Source organism: Cynara cardunculus, assembly GCF_001531365.2.
Source record: "Cynara cardunculus var. scolymus isolate 2C chromosome LG 1, CcrdV1, whole genome shotgun sequence".
NCBI classification, from domain to species: Eukaryota; Viridiplantae; Streptophyta; class Magnoliopsida; order Asterales; family Asteraceae; genus Cynara; species Cynara cardunculus.
In genome coordinates this window covers 6,433,273-6,450,462 of record NC_037528.1, presented here as the reverse complement: position 1 = coordinate 6,450,462, position 17,190 = coordinate 6,433,273, and the positions used below count along the sequence as shown (strand labels likewise).

Sequence of the window (17,190 nt, the reverse complement as noted above, 5' to 3'; positions counted from 1 at the left end):
GAAATTATATAAATTAAATAATAGTATATTTTGCTATGTGGTTAACCGATGTGGTAAAAAAATAATCGAAATCGTAATTTACCTTATTTGGTAATCCGAACCATTCAACCCGCAAATCATATATTGTTATTGTTTTCGTTTGAATGAGTTATTTAGTTTTGAATTTTTTTATACGACTCCTAGTCACTTAAGTTTTTGGATCCGCCACTAGGCTCTGATACCATTTTGTAACACCGCAAAATCCAAAGCAACAACGTGGCTTAATAACGTCGAATCCAATTCAAAGCCATGGGTGTAAGTTATTGGTAACCCACAAATTGAGACTTATAAAGCTCGTAAATCTCATTTTATACCCATATAAGACGAATTGTTTCAAAAATCCTAAAAGATAAAACCAAAAAACCACGAAAATACAAATGAAAAAAATACATATTAACACAAAAGTTAAATTAAAGAGAGTAAACTGATCGTTTATTATTTGTTTCGCTCCAATTTTAACTACGTTTCATTTTTTTTTTCCAATTAAAAATAGAAAGTTATGTCTTTTTTTTTTAAAAGAAAGTTATAACCCTTCTTTAATCACATAATTTGGATAAAGTAATTTTATGGTTGCTCAAGTGTCGCTATTTTTTATTTTTTTAAAGGTTTTTATCTTGAAGTTTTATTTTATAATTAGCGTACTTGTGTGATACATTAAGATGCAATATTATAACCAATAACTAAAAACATAAAAATACATCAAACCTTCACGGTAAAAAAAATTACGAAGATATAAAAATAAGGGTAAATTACATGAAAAAGTAACATATTTTAACTTGATTTTTATTTTAGGTAACGTCCTTTCAAAACTTCTATTTTTTGGTACCTAAGATGTAAAGTTTTAAATATTTAAGTATTCGGTTAACTGATTGAAACATTAACTATTTCTTCTAATAAACCACAACACATAAAAACTAATTTTAGATTAAGATATTCATGTCAGCAAATAATATTGAGTTGTATATCACATCACTCACCAGATAACCGGTTAATGTTTTAACCGGCTATCCAGATTCTTGAATGTTTAAAATTTTACATCTTAAATATCAAAATAAAAGTTTAAAAGAGTACAATTTATGATTTTATGAATCTAACTATAAAGTAAAAAATAAAAAAAAAACCCTGGTCTAACATGATTTAAGTTTTTAGATAATGTTAGCTGGACATGTTAGTAGGCTGATATAGATTTAAGCTAACATGAACCCAGATAGGACCTTCGCCCGCGTAGGCTTATCATATACCACATCTCTCGGTCACACGTACACTTCACTTCTTCACACAGTTATCTCATTTGGTTATGACCTATGAGACAACACAAAATCAAATAAACAGAAAATTTTGATTTTGTTCTACAATGGCATTGAGCTCTAGCTCTTATTTTTCTTCATCTTCTTGTTCAATTTCAACTCAATTCAGAAAAAACCCTACAAATTTTGCTTCAGTTAGTCCCCGTAATGCCTTGTTTGGGTTAACATCATCGTCGAATTCAGATGATCTGCCGAAACCCTCACTTTCCGTTTCAGCGGATTCGTCTTCTGCACCAAAAGCTCGATTCGTTGCTCGCCGAACGGAATCCATTTCTGTTCGTCCACTCGAACGCCCTCTACGTAATGTTTTACCCGCTGCTCATTTTACTTATATGATTCACGTCCTTTCATTTGTTAATTGTCATTAATTCTCAGTTCATGATTTAGGTTTTTATGTTTCTGTATGTTGTGGGATCGTAAATTTGTTATGTTATCATAATCTGAGTACATGAAACAACTGGTTGTTGATTATAATTCAACGAACTTATGCAAGACTATAGATCTACTTTGAACATGTAAGCTAGAGTGGGAAAACCTTTCGTTGTTTGTTTTTTTCTTTTGTAGTTTTTCAATATTGCTATTCTGTAACATGTGATATCCAGAATATAAACACAGAGAGACCTAGAGGGGTGGTTGGAGGGGATGAGCAATTCAATGATATTTGGGGACGGAATTTGTAGTTGCCTCTAAGCTAAATTAGCTGATTTGGTTTCATCTGTTTGTGGTTGACAGTGGAGTATATGAGCCTTCCTGCAAGCCAATACTCTGTTCTTGATGCTCAAAGGATTGAGAGGATTGATGACAACACTTTCAGGTGTTATGTATACACATTCAAGTTCTTTGCTTTTGAGGTTTGCCCTGTTTTGTTGGTTCGAGTTGAAGAACAACCTAATGGCTGTTCTATTAACCTCGTGTCTTGCAAGGTATTCAAGTCGCTGCAAATTGTCTACTTCATCCTACCACTCTGTAGGATGTTATACTGTGATTAATTTTACATTTTTAACTTACTGCAGCTTGAGGGGTCGCCAATTGTGGTTGCACAAAATAATAAATTTGATGGTGAGCAATTAGTTACCCTCTATCTTCTTATTTGCTTATCATTATGGTGGGAATATACTGTTTATCACATTGTCGTTTTCTTTTTGCTCCTCACTTTCAACAAAGAAAGTAGTACAAATTAATTTATTTGTGTGTCAAATGGAAATTCCTTTCTTAACTTTAATATTGATAGTTTGATACGATTCATTTAAATCTTAGATAAATACGGCAACTATTTATAGAAGTGTCTAAGTTGACATAAAAGTGCAAATTGTACCTCTTCCGTTGGAAAGATGGCATGTTCTCATACACCCGTTACTTGCCTTTATTTTTTTCAACTATAATCTCAATTCCCTGTTTAATAGCATAATGCTTGCAGAAACTTAACCATTTCAGGATACAAGATTTTAGAATCTTGATGTTTCCTAATACTAGTATCTGGAGTTAAAGGGTTTCTTTTCGTAGCTGATATCCTAGACCTAATTAAGTTGTATTTCTATATGCAATTCTAGAGTCACTAGTATCAACACCTACAATCTGCTTATAAGCTTAGAAGGCAACCTGACTTGGATGGTATATTTGTTCCTTGACACAAATAGTTTAGGCAACTGTCATCTAGTAAGACGGCAAAGCCGAGCCAAAGAAGAATGACAGTAAGAAAAATAGGTGAAAACCTGGATGTAGAAGTTTATAGCTCATATAGAGAGGGGGGAGGGGGATTTAATGCTACTTTGTTCTAAGTTATATTACATAATGCTTTTTCAGGAGTCCATTGACACTGGTTTGGTATGGGCATGCAGCTTCTATGGTGAATAGAATATCATGTGATAGGAACCAGAGCAATTCATCCATGCAAGAACTCAAATCAGACACTGTTATTGAGGTGATCATTATGTTTTATGTTATATTTACTCCCCGTCTCAAAAGAGAAATATATTTGACTTTTGAGGTTGAATTTATGCCTTCAAACTTGATATGGAGTTTGTCAGGAGTTTAATACATAGAAATTCAAACAAATTATATTGTTTTAAATCGTTTATTTAACCTCAAAACTCGAACTATAACACTTGGTTTAAGTCGAGATGGATTATGAACTTCTGTACTTGTATATTGAATGTTAGAAAAATTGTTCAGGTTAGCATTGAGATTCCATTTCCTTTCCAAGCAATCCCAGCTCAAACCATTGAATCAAGTGGCACTCAAGTCCTCGAGCAGATCCTGAAGATCATGCTACCCCGGTTCATGGCACAGGCATGTGATACTTGTGTTCTTGTTACTGCTTATTTTGAATTTCTTTATGCATTTACAGTATAAAATAGTATTGGAATTGTCATTAAATTGCTAACTCTTTTCATTCAAGATGGTAATAACATTGTGTTCAGATTCTTTACACTAGTGATCTTGAAATTCGAAATTCAAAAAACCTTAGGTCCATTTTGGATTGATTGGATTTGGAAGGATTTGGAATTGAATTTCATTTCAGTCCCATGTTTGGTTTGAAGGATTTCCAGTATTTGAAATCCCACAAACATAGTATTTTGACATTCCACGGGAATTCGTAGGATTTGTATGTAATAATGCTTTTAACTCATGTCAAACACATTTGTTTTGTAATAATCAATTAATAAAAAGGTGATTTATTATTTTAATAATTATCTATAAATTATTTTTATAATAATTCAATTCCATTCCAAATCCTACAAACCAAACACACCAAAGATTTTAAATCCTTCCAAATCCTACAAACCAAACACACCAAAGATTTTAAATCCTTCCAAATCCTACAAACCAAACACACCAAAGATTTTAAATCCTTCCAAATCCCTCCAATTCCAAATCCTTCTATGGAATCCAAATCCCTCAACTATTCCAACAAACCAAATGCTCATTTGACTGAAATTGGCAAATGGATTTATATCTTTATGCAGCCTATTGCTGGTCAGATAACTTAGGATCATCGTTCATTTGCCCTCTAAAAAGTAAAAAGTTAAGATATAATAATCGTGCTTGCTTAAGCAGCAAATGAAAGCAAAAAAAAAAAAAACCGAGTGTGTTCTTTCGTGTATATGCAAAATTACAGGTTTGTAGTCTTGATTTGGATGCAGTTGGTGAAAGACTATGAAGCGTGGGCTTCTGGTGATGCGTCGAGGCAGCCTCTTGGAACCGGTGGGATCTGATATTAAGGTGACAGCTCTCTAATGCTGCTCCCAACTCCATTCTGGCAGTCTTCACTTGATAATCCTGTTTTTAATTTGGTAATTAATTGCTGTACGATAGACAATGAGTATTTTGTTGTTTGAAATGAAATGTATCTTTCAGGTGCCATTCTGTTATTGGCATATCCGTGGCCCATGGAAAGGATAGTATTCATTTGATCATTATATTGGGTTGGGTAGTTTGTGGTTGTATGATTGGTTATTTTAGGAGAATAGCTTTCAGATATATTTATTTTAGTAAAATTGGTCAAAATAGTCATTTCTTATATATAAATTGGTCTCCTAACCGTTCATCTCCTTGATTTACCCAATATCACTACTTCCGTAAGTCCCATGTCTGCCGCTTGCGGACCTAGCTAAAAGACAAAAAAAAAAATCAAATTATGGACCTGGCTGTCGTAATTATAGACCTGGGTCAAATATGATAAAAAAATCTTTTAGTTAGGTCCGCAAGTGAGACTTGCAGGAGTGATATTTGGGTAAATCATACAGAGAAATTAATAGAAGACCGATTTGTGCGAAGGAAATGACTATTTTGGTCAATCTCCCTTTATTTTAAATGCATGCATTCTGGGAAGAGATATTCGACTGCCACGCATATGCATTCTTAAATATGTGGGAATGTGATGCATATAAGAAAAAGAATGTTGCTTTTCTAAGTAAACCTTGTATGATGCAACACCGGAACTTCAGTACGTCTCGTGATATTGCAACTCTCTCGTGTACCATTTTTCTTAAGTGTAGTAACTGATTTGCTCTTACTTCAACATGTGATTTTGTCATTAGTCACGTGAGATCCATTTCTCATCGTTTAAGATAAAAACGTAAAGCATAACATATTGGCTTTTATAACTATAACATGCATAATTTGAAAGGCAAATGCATGTATGCAATCTTATAAAACATTTAGTTAAAACTCTTAAATTTCAATTATACAATATTAATAAACATTAACTGTTAACTATGAGTTATTAATGCAAAAGAATCGAAAAGTTAGATGTTTTAGTTTTTTATCATTAAAACTAAAATAAATCATATTTTTAAATTTTACATTATAATAAATCTGAATTAAAAAATTTATTTATATTTAGGGGTGTTTGGGATTGCTTATAAAAACAACTTATTGACTTATTCAGGTGTGATACAGGTAATAAACACTTTTGAATGTTTGGATAAACAACTTATACCGGTGCCAAATCGGTAATAAAGAGTTTATGAATAAGTTAAATCATTTTAATTTATAATAATTTAATAAAGATTTTTGTAGAAAAACATAAGTTATTTCAAATAAACAATTCCAAACACCCCTTTAATTTGACATCCATTTCGATATTTTCTCAAGTTATTTTAACTAGATTTTCAACAATTTACGTTTAACCATCACTTTTTATTTTGTAATGTATCTAAATTCTTTTCATGATAATATTATGATAAAATCTATCATCAGTTGCGTTATGTGGATACATTCGAACGTTAAAAAATGTGGCAAAATTTACATTATACTTATTTGAGCATTGGATATTAAAAGACATTTTGTGAGCAATAAAATATCAAATGGTACTTTAATGTGTTTGATTTAACTACTTTATATAAATGGCAAATTAAAAGTAAACAAGATGGGGATGTAGCTCAGATGGTAGAGCGCTCGCTTAGCATGCGAGAGGTACGGGGATCGATACCCCGCATCTCCATATTTAATTTTTAAATAATTGCACTTAAACCCTTCATTTTTGTTATTATTAACAAGGGTCCACCATCTATTCATGGTCAATGCACTCAGGCCCCTGTCTTTTTTTTTTTTTTTTTCATGACATTAACAATGAACACAAGGGATCCATGATTTGTTTATCGTTCCCCAAATATTACAAAAAAAAAAAAAAAAATTTGTATGAAAAAGCAAGTATTATAACTTGATTCTTAATTTGTGTATCAAAATTTTCATTTTGATATCTAAGATGTAAAATTTTAAACATTTAAGTACCCGGATAATCGGTATACACTCGCCACATCAGCATGATAACCGTTTAATGCTTCAAGCGGTAATTATACGGGTATTTAAATGTTTAAAACTTTACATTTTATGTACCAAAATAGAAGTTTTGAAAATACGTTATCTAAAATAGAAATCAAGTTAAGTTATTGCTTTTACACAATTTACTCTATAAAAAACACATGATTGTTTTTATATTTTCATCTCAAACCCCCTCCGTTACAATTATAAATATCAGGGTTTTCATCTGAATGAACATAAAATATTACCAATTAATTATTTACAAAACATTTATAAGCATATAAATATAATTTAGATATAATAATTTATATAGTTCAATTAATAAAATAATGGACAATCTTACCCAAATAATAATCAGTATAAAATATATCTAAAAAGTTTATATATGTCATATAAACATCAACCTAAAATATATTTGCAATTCCATATATTTCTATTTTTTGAATTTATATTTATCAATTATTTTTAAATTGCTTATTTTTATATTAACATGACAAACCATCTCCCCTATCTTCATCCCAATAAATTAAATGTTATCATATTTATGATTAATTGCATCTACACCTTTGTCTTTGATGGACAAATTATTCGCATTTAAAGGACCCAAAGATTTGAACATCATTCACGAAGCCCCAAAATCTAAGATATAATTTTTATTTATTTATGAATTAAAATCGAATATTTTGACTTTTATGTTTGCATAGTTATTTTGTAGGAAATTTTTATAACATCTAATTATTGCAAACATATCATATGTGAATTAATTTATATTATAACCCCAAAAATCGATATCAGTATTATATAAAGTAATATATTTTAATAGGTAAATGTAACAGTGTTTGAAAAAAAACAAGTAATGTTATCATTATTATCGTTAACTGCATTTAATATCTTGGTATTGGTTAGTTGCATTATCTATACTACCTTGTAAACCAGATTTATCAAAAGTTTTAAAAACAACTTTTAATGACAAAGTACTGTACATTTATGCACAAAGTTTTAAAAGTCTTAAAAAATAACTCATAATGCATTAAGTACTACTACTTTATGCATTCAGTCTTAAAAAGCTCTTAATCTACAATTAAAATAACATATAGTACAAGTTACCAATGCACATTATTACATTTTATTTTCATGTTCTCAAGATAATTTTGACACCTTTCACTTATGTTTCACTCTCTCATACCTCTATGTCTTCTTCTCACCTCCTAATGTGAGATTCAAACTGATATTCACCATGAGTTATTAAAAGTCCTCTCATTCAATTGTTTTAGAACTCTCGGTCTCGCGTTCGGTCTCTTAATTCTTTGCTCTTGGTGTAAATCAAACACATTTGTGGAGTCGTTTAAATATGTTGGATTTTAAATATATTGAATTTTAAACTGTTTATTTTTTCATCAATAGACTGTAATTGGAACCATAACTTTTATTTATTCAAATTGTATTGATATGTAAATACCAAGTGTAACTTATATCATCGTTAAATCTTCTCAAATAAAACCAGTGAAACTTCAAAATTGTTAAAATTCCACGACTCCCGCCGCATTGCACGGATACACAACTAATTTTTAAAGACCCAAATGGTACATTTATATAGTTCATCCCTTAATAAGTGACTAAATAAGTATCAATTGAATTAAAGAGTTGTTAATTAAACCATATATTATGGTTTAACTTTATGTCTATACTTTTTCAAAACTCTATACTTCACAAAAAAATATCGATAACTTCTTTGAATTTTCAAAAAAAAAACCTACAAACATTTTTTACAGACCGAAAGTCTTAAAGAAAATCTCATACCTCTCAGATATTACTTTGAATCAAGATATAATTAATGGATATGTTTGCTTTAAACTTTATTTAAAAAATTTATCTTTCTTAATCCCGGTTTTCTATAATTCTTGTTATTATTTACCCATTGATTACTTTCCATTTTTTTATTTCAAATTTGGAATTTCGATCTATACCCGCACCATAATATCATATTGGGAACCAGCTTCAAGGAGAGACATAATTGACTGTATTGATCTCGAAATCGAATCCGGTTCCCATATTTATTTTTTAGTTCTTATCAATTCCTGTAATGTAAAATTAACAATTTAAATATTTAATTTTTTAATATTGAATAGAAGGACTGTGTCTTTTTTTAATGTATAATTCATCTGTTAATATATTTACGAAAAGTAATTATATGATTAAAAACAAAATTAATTATATTATATCGATCTAATTAAAAAAAAGGATCAACTTTTGAAATGGTTGGACGAAGGTTTAGTTCCCATTCAAAAAGCATTCGTTATACTCATGATTTATTGAAATCCCAATAAATAAATCTTCAAATAATTGTTTAATATATTTAATCATTAAATTAGAACTCCTTTTAGTTAGTGGGAGAACCTAAATTAAAAATATATCGGATGCATGGTCATGGATGTATACATGCCATGCACATCTTCCACACATGCATGGTCCATAAAATTAAGACTACTAAATGCAATAAATAAACTCACACACTATTTTTTTAGAAGATCAAATATTACGATACCGCTAGACCCAAATTCCTTTGATGTCCCAATTTTTGTTATTAGTATTAACTATTTAAAGTATATAAAAGATATTTGATTAAAAGTTTTATGTTCCTTTTTATTGATTTTTTTTCTATTAAATAAAATTATTTACTTTATTTATTTTTAATCGTCATAATATCAATTGATACAATAGAAATAAGAAAAAACGTATATATTTTTGAAAATAGAAGCAATGATTTGTTTTACTATGAAAATATGTCGGATCACTGTATTACTTTTTAGAAACGTCTTAAGAAGATAAATGAAGTTCCAACGTATATGGATAAGAAATTAATCAAGTCTAATTAATGCATCCCCTCCGATGGAAGCTACACAGACACAAATTGTTGCAGGATGTCAAGATGGGGCTAGACAAGTATAGATTGCCCCAGAGCGTCGAGTCGAGAGTGGTAAATCTTGATTCTAATACCATATGAGAATATGTAAAACCTCCATTTTGCTCTCTAAAAGAGCTCTTAAGGGGACAAGTGAGGTTTCAACATATATAGATATAATAAATGGTCCAAGTCTACGCGATGTAGGACACTTATATCTATAATATATTATAAAGCATTTGACAAAAACTCTTAAAAACCATTTTTTATACATGAAGTATTGTATAGTGATGCATATTACTTAAAATTCAAGATTACAAGTAAATTATGCATAGTACAACTTATTAAAGCTTCATGTTTGAATTTGTGTAACTAACTACGGATAAACATAATCAAATAGAGGATAAACAGCTCATTTTAAAATATAAAAAACCTAAAATATAATTATGATAATTATCGAATTCTAACAGAATCACTATCGTTATAAAAAATTTATTGTTAAGCCAAAAAGAAATTACTTCACTATTTGATCTAAATTAAATTATAATAAAAAATGAATTATATAAATTATATAAAAAAAAGAACTTTTAAATAGTTAATTTGATATTAATATCGATATATTTTTAAAAAAATTGATGATGTCTTCGAATTTATTTTTATTCAAAAGTAAAAACATTATCTTTCTCAAAACTGCATAAACCATATTATATCAACAAACACAAAAAATAAAACGAAACATTAAAATGAATATGTATCTCGCTGCATTGTGCAAGTACCATCTAGTTTACTATAATACATGAAATAATTGACGAATTGTCTTATTGTTTATCTTTTTTAGAACAATAGCAATTATGTGGTAAATCGTCATTGCATTGTTGCACTTTTAGAAATATATGTTGTACGCTTTCTTGTGATCACTTAGTCTCAAAGTATGTAACAAATCAATATATTTATTATAAGAAATCGATGTTTTATATATGATCATGTATAATAGTACTGTAAAACATTTAAAATTCCTATACGTATTTTATCTGCTATCGTTGCATTACACAACCCTCAAAATTCATATCAAATGGTATTTCTATTGCAAATCATACATTTATAAATATTATGTGTAATTTATTATATATAGAGTTTCTATTGCATTATACATATCCATGTACATGTGTTAGTTGTCACTCAATTATCATAAATGGACTATATAAATTGACATATGATATATGTTCGCCTAGTGTAATACGTTCATACTGATTCTCAATACGTAATGTGTTAACATTCATTTAAGATTTTTAGTCATATTGTCGGGCTCAAACTTAACGTCTCGTTATAACGTATTGAACTTGTAAAATATTAGGATCAGACTGATATTTGGATGATGAAATTAATGATATGTGGAAAAAAGCATGCATATAGAAAACTAAGATGATGATGTATGTATGGGGAAGGGTCCATGGATGATGGGAGTTGGTGGGGGGAGGGTGTCCATGACTGTGAAGACAAAGGCATTGGGACAAAGAGAAACAAAGGCCTTGTTTCCATGCACATGCATGTACATCTATGCATGCACATGTTGTCGCCCTCCCTCCCATCACTTATCACCACCAGGGTTTTAGCAAAACTCCATCTCCAACAAGCCAAGATCAATCATTCCTTCGCTTTCAACATTGAGCTTTTGGAAATTAATTAGGGTTGAAGAATATATATATATATATATATATATATATATATATATGTGTGTGTGTGTGTGTGTGTGAACAATCATGTGTGAGAAACGTAAGAAGACGTCTGGATCTTTGATCACCTTTAATCTCAAATCCACCCATGAATTTGTTTGATACAAGGATTGATCTGGTGCACCTCGGTGTATCTCGGTGCATATCATACTAATGTGCATCTAACGGTGGATGTCTTTTCTTATATTTCTCACCGGAACCAAACCATATATATATATATATATATATGAGAATTACAAAAAGATTTGAGATTTGCGAGAAACACTGATCATGTATTATTTCACATTGTGAAATGATGCATGTAACAATACAGTGTTGCTACATAATGTGAAATAAAATATATGAAAAATACACATTTAACATGATCGCATTGTAAAACAACACTATACTTTTATATGCATTTTTACAATGTGAAACAACAAAAAAAATTGGTTCTCACGATCCTTAATATATTTGTGTTCTTATTTGATCATTCTCTCTCTCTCTCTCTCTCTCTCTCTCACATACAGACACATGTGCGCGCACACACACGCACACACTATATATATATATACATATATGTGTGTGTACTATATATACATACATATATATATATATATATACACATATGTGTGTGTGTGTGTTTTTACATTTATGTTTAGATGAATGTTCAAATGAGAAGGTTAAATATGGTGAGAAAGTGTGAATGAAATGGTCATATATAAATCATTCAAAATTTACACTTGAAAGTGCGATATGAATCCATATGAATAATTTGTAACATGGGGTCACATGTATTTTTAAATGGATTTTTCTCCAGTAATTCACATATGAACTTTCGTTTAGCAGATTTGCACCAATCAGTTTTTAAAAACTAAATAAAAACAAACATCGATTAATGATCGACCACATAAATTATCAAACTGAAGTAGAAAAAGCATACGCTAATTATAATAACCCTCCTCAAACATGATATAATGAACAATCTGATGTCAAATCTAAACTAGTTCATATGAATCAACAGGTCAAAATCAATTTTAGTTATAACTCATGGGGAGTGCTAACGGCACCCCCTTTCATGTCAGAATCAGGTCATTCAAGCATTGAGAATGTAAAAAGCATATATTGATGTTGATGTGTGTGAGGAAGAAATTCATGGATAGGGGTGCATTAAGCAATGCATAGAGGTGCATTTAGCCCACCCCTAACTTATACTTAATCTAATTTTACATCAAATCAATCTTGATTAATTTGTCCTAATTAATCAGTCTTCATCGACCTGCAGTCGAACACATGCACTCCTTAAAGCATGTCGACCAAAAAGGATTGATGCAAAAGGGACGATCGAAAAAGTTATGAAAGTAAAAACAAGAGGAGAAGATGATTGAAAAATGAATAGGTATTTATGCATGGGCAACGTTATGGGTTAAGTGATGTTAGGTGACCATGCTATTTTATGCTTGTTGGATGTTCCTTGTTTACTTTTTGTTATCTGATATCTGGTAAATTAATTTTTAATGCATTTGATTTTATTATTAGGTATATTGGAATCAAATAAAACTTTCTTCTATGATAAACAGATGTGATAGACAATAACGTTGTAAATATTGTCTTGTTTAGATCGCGTATTTACTGATGTCTTGTAGAGTTATATACACACACACACACACTCGAATCTCCTAGGAAAGAATATCTTTTATCTCATGGTAGCCTGCTCCAGTCCCCACAAAGACTTTCTCGAGGGAAACCAAAAAAGAGATATGGTACTCTGAATGAGAGCGAGAAAAAATGAGGCTTATCTTATAGTTTAGCAGCCATATTATCTCGTTCATGCTCCTTAGCTGAGAAGCAACCACCTAAAGCTCAATTAATTGTTGAAGCAGTAGCTCTGGATCGAGAACAAGGTGCTCTGTTTACTCACTTTAAATTGAGTATCCGTTTCAAGAAACTCATTTTCTTCCGAGAAGTGTTGACAATAAGTTCTTTTAAAATTGACCATTTGTCCAATAACAGAAGTCTCATAAGGGGATTGGAGCAGGCTACCAAGAGACAAAAGATCTTCTTTCTAAAGAAATTCTTTCTAAAACTATTATATGTCCAAATTTTTTTAGAGGTTTTCCTGACTTTGTCCGTGTCGATAAATAATTTGATATATTATATGTATGCAAATTTTTTAAGTTACAGCACAACGTGAGTCACGTGTTGTGTTGATTGAATTTCAGTATTTTTCACATGATTTTTCTCATATAAGTACAAAATTTAATGTATTAATCAACATATGTTTGTTTCACAATGTGTTTATTTCATATGTATTTGGTTCACAATGCAAAACTCTTTTACATGTACTTTTTGTTTCACAAACAAACAAAAAAGATTCACATTATGAACCGAATATATGTGAAACAAATACATATTAATTTTGACCATAAATGAAAAAAATAAAATCATATAAAATAACACATGATTCATTAGTTTTCACAAATATCTTACGATTTAACAAATTCTCATAAGAATACCCAATATATTATTTTATACTCTTATTCTTATATAAATGGTCAATTTGGTTTAAAAGCTCTCTTATAAGAACATTTTGACCACGAAAATGTAATAATCATAACAACCATCATTAATTATTTAAATTAAATAATTTGATTAAAAAATTTAAAAAAATCATAATGTAATTGACATAATTATAAGAAATATGTAAATAAATAATAATTCTCTATTTTAAGAATATACTACTATTTATATATATATTTAATGTATAAATCTAAAATAAAACTTACGGGAGAGAAATAAAGCAACTTCAACTTAAAGTAATGTAGTATTAAAGAATTGTTTGACAGTTTTTGCGAGATAATATTGATTGTGAAAGAGGAGATAAATATTAGTTCGGTCGATATTGAACGTGGAAAGAGAAACAACTAATGTTTGATCAAAATAAAAATCCAAAAACGATCAAATCAAAACCTATCGCGTTAAATCAAACAAAAATCAAAGGTTTTAAGGTTTCGCTTAATTTCTTGATTGGTTATAATTAATAGTTTAGCTTTCGATATCAATCATCACATCACATTTTATGTATTAAAATACATAAATTTATAAATATGTATATACACATGCATATATATATATATATACACTTTATACGATAATTAGAATATTTCACTTTTGACATGACAATTAATATATTACGAGTATAGAATAATTATATGTCCCATAAATTGTCCAATATATCTTCTGTATCTGAATCAAGTTGATTTTCTGCAAACTCTCTTTGTTAAGAAAGAGTAATTTATATCTGTTTTTTTTTCATGTTTATATTCATTGTTATATATGTACTTATTTGTATAAGTACTAATAAGTATACTAATATTTACCAAACGGTTACTTAATTATATTTTATTAAGGGATTGTTTGTTTACCTCTTAAAAGTTTCATTAAGAGGCAACATCTGAATCGTTAAGAGGTATCTTGTTTGGCAAAAAAAAAGTATGCCTCTTAATTATTCTAAAATCTTCTGAATAATTTTGTATATTGGGTCTCTCTTAACCATTCAACACCCTAATTCCATTGATTACCGGACAATTATATTTCATTTTGCACTATATTATGAGAGTCTCTTAATCATTCTGCACCAATCCATTTAACAACTGCCAAACAGCCCCTCAATGTTGTAAGAGATAAACACAAAATAGAACCAACCCTAATCATGAGAGACAACAATATGCAATTTTTTTAACCAAAAAACCATAATACTCATCGTATGAAATTTCCCAATATGGTAAGACTTTGTTCCATGAATTATACATTCAACATCTAATTTTCCATTGGATACAATATATACTCTTTTGATAGCTACGGTATTCAAGTTAATTTGCATGTAAATCAACTAGATTTATGGCAAAATTAATTTGAACCCTAAAAATACCATTATAAATTACACATACGCAAACGATAAAAAACGACACTTCAACTTCTCTGATATCTTTGTTTGTATTTTCTTTCCTCGTTCTCAAGCATTCCTAGAGTTGGAATTCTTGAATCTGTCATACGAAAATAACCTATTTTTCGATCTTTTTATAAATATACAAGATTTTGTTGATGAATAAAATGTGCATCTACATTTTTGGTTGGTGGGGAAGTTGGTTTTACTTATTCATGGATGCTAAAGAGGGGGGGAAATATAAAACAAGGAATGCACATTTAATTGCACACCACGTGTTTGATAATTTTCCCGAAAGAAAAGTGAAGCATTTTAGAGTATAGAGGATGATGAAGGGTACATGTCAACATGATTGATTTGGCCCTGCGAAAAGGCCACCCCAACGCACACCGCCGGTACCACGCCGCCCGGTCGCTCAGTCAAACATATGCGTGAATCTCAGACAAGAATCCTGCTTTCCCTCCACCCATGTCCCAATTCATCAAACCATAAAAACTGAATCAAATTACATCAATCTCTCGATCTAATTTCATTTTAAAATAATCAAATAAAATACATTCACCGTCGGTTTTATTTCCAACATAAGTCGGGGGTAATCAAGAAACAACCGCTCCAACTTTTTGGGTACTTTCGAGTGAGATATATGACGAAATTTTCTGACTTGATTTGGTTTATAATCCCTTAGATCGAGCATGCATAAGCTAAATAAGGGGCCGTTTACTAATCACTTACCCGGGTAAGCGCTTACCAAGTCACATTACCTCACCAGATGAATATGGTAAAGACTAAGAATTTTACCCGGTAAGAACGAGACAAGGACCATGAGTTTTATCCTGTAAGTGAGGGCGATCGACTCTTAACACGGTAAGCGCTTACTGGATGAATTGTTGCATACAACGTCGTTTTGATGGACTAAAATCTTACCCAGTAAGTAATTAATAGTGTTAAATTTTATCGGTAAGCACTTACCGGGTAAGTGTTTGACAAACGGCCCCTAAGAAAATATCAAGAAATTGCCCATTGAGCCATTTCACATATAAGCGAAGGGGACGATATACTTGAGTTAAAATACCAATAACATTTGTGGTTCTTATTTGTCAATAAGATTAAGCAACAATTTTAATATTTTGTTTTATTATATACGATGTTTATTAAACATTATACAAACAACTAGTTATATCATGTCTAGTTCTATTGTTATCTATCTATCCATGTGTCAAATACAAGCTAATGGAATGTATATGTGAAGACGACAAATACACACGTTGTTATACCTGACACGTCTATTTTTGTCTTAGAACTCAAATTCACTTATCGTTGATCACGAGACTCCATATTTATACCGATACGAACATAAACGTATATAACACACATTTGTGTATGCATATCAATATACGTGCATACATAGACACATTAAAACAAGGGTATTTGATTATACCTGACTAGTTGTATATCTATGTAATATAACGAAATATAAATTTCTTATATGAAATACTAAACTATAAACTTAATTTTCAATAGAATACATACGAAGTCAATAAGCAATACATAATATGAAATAATTATTTTTTAAATTTTTATACCAAATATATTATAGACTTGAGATCATGTGAGACCAACATGTTTCTATTAGATCCTTGTGACTATTTTTTTACACTTGAAACTTTTTCAAAATATTTTTGTTGTGAAGTTTCAAATGTAAAAAAATAGTCTCATGAAAACAAGTTGGTCTCATTTGAATCCAACCCATATATTTGTAATATAATTATATCAGATAATTAGATATCGATGTCAAATCTGTAAAAATCTGGAAAATCATTGTTACATCCACCATGCCGCATTGTGATATATATATATATATATATATATATATATATGTATGTATGTATATAAATAGAGGTGATGGTGGTAAAAAAGAAAGAAAAGAAAAAGAATGGCGAGGAAATAGGCAGAAAAAAGAGGGTAAACACATTTGAAGGACGAGCCTTTAAAGTTTCATCCATGGCCTTAGATATTTGA

At 30.0% G+C, this 17,190-nt stretch overlaps 1 protein-coding gene and 1 non-coding gene across 2 annotated transcripts; both read left to right on the top strand.

Moving 5' to 3' along the window:
* Window positions 1-1,281: 1,281 nt before the first annotated feature.
* On the top strand, window positions 1,282-4,791 carry LOC112515084 (uncharacterized protein SYNPCC7002_A1590). Its single transcript, XM_025121734.1, has 6 exons — window positions 1,282-1,646; window positions 2,079-2,269; window positions 2,360-2,405; window positions 3,185-3,267; window positions 3,519-3,635; window positions 4,490-4,791. Exons 1-6 carry the CDS (start codon window positions 1,394-1,396, stop codon window positions 4,559-4,561), a joined length of 762 nt encoding a protein of 253 aa, XP_024977502.1. The 5' UTR covers window positions 1,282-1,393; the 3' UTR covers window positions 4,562-4,791.
* A 1,427-nt stretch (window positions 4,792-6,218) lies between these two features.
* TRNAA-AGC lies at window positions 6,219-6,291 on the top strand. The gene has a single exon. It is a non-coding gene; the product is annotated as a tRNA-Ala (tRNA).
* Window positions 6,292-17,190: the final 10,899 nt, after the last annotated feature.

What these genes read in the sequence shown, in the direction of transcription:
- LOC112515084 (XM_025121734.1), top strand. Translation starts at nt 1,394, where the DNA reads ATGGCATTGAGCTCTAGCTCTTATTTTTCTTCATCTTCTTGTTCAATT. An exon ending in ACAAAATAATAAATTTGATG is followed by an intron (nt 2,406 to 3,184) that starts GTGAGCAATTAG and finishes ATGGGCATGCAG; the next exon opens with CTTCTATGGTGAATAGAATA. An exon ending in AATCAGACACTGTTATTGAG is followed by an intron (nt 3,268 to 3,518) that starts GTGATCATTATG and finishes AAAATTGTTCAG; the next exon opens with GTTAGCATTGAGATTCCATT.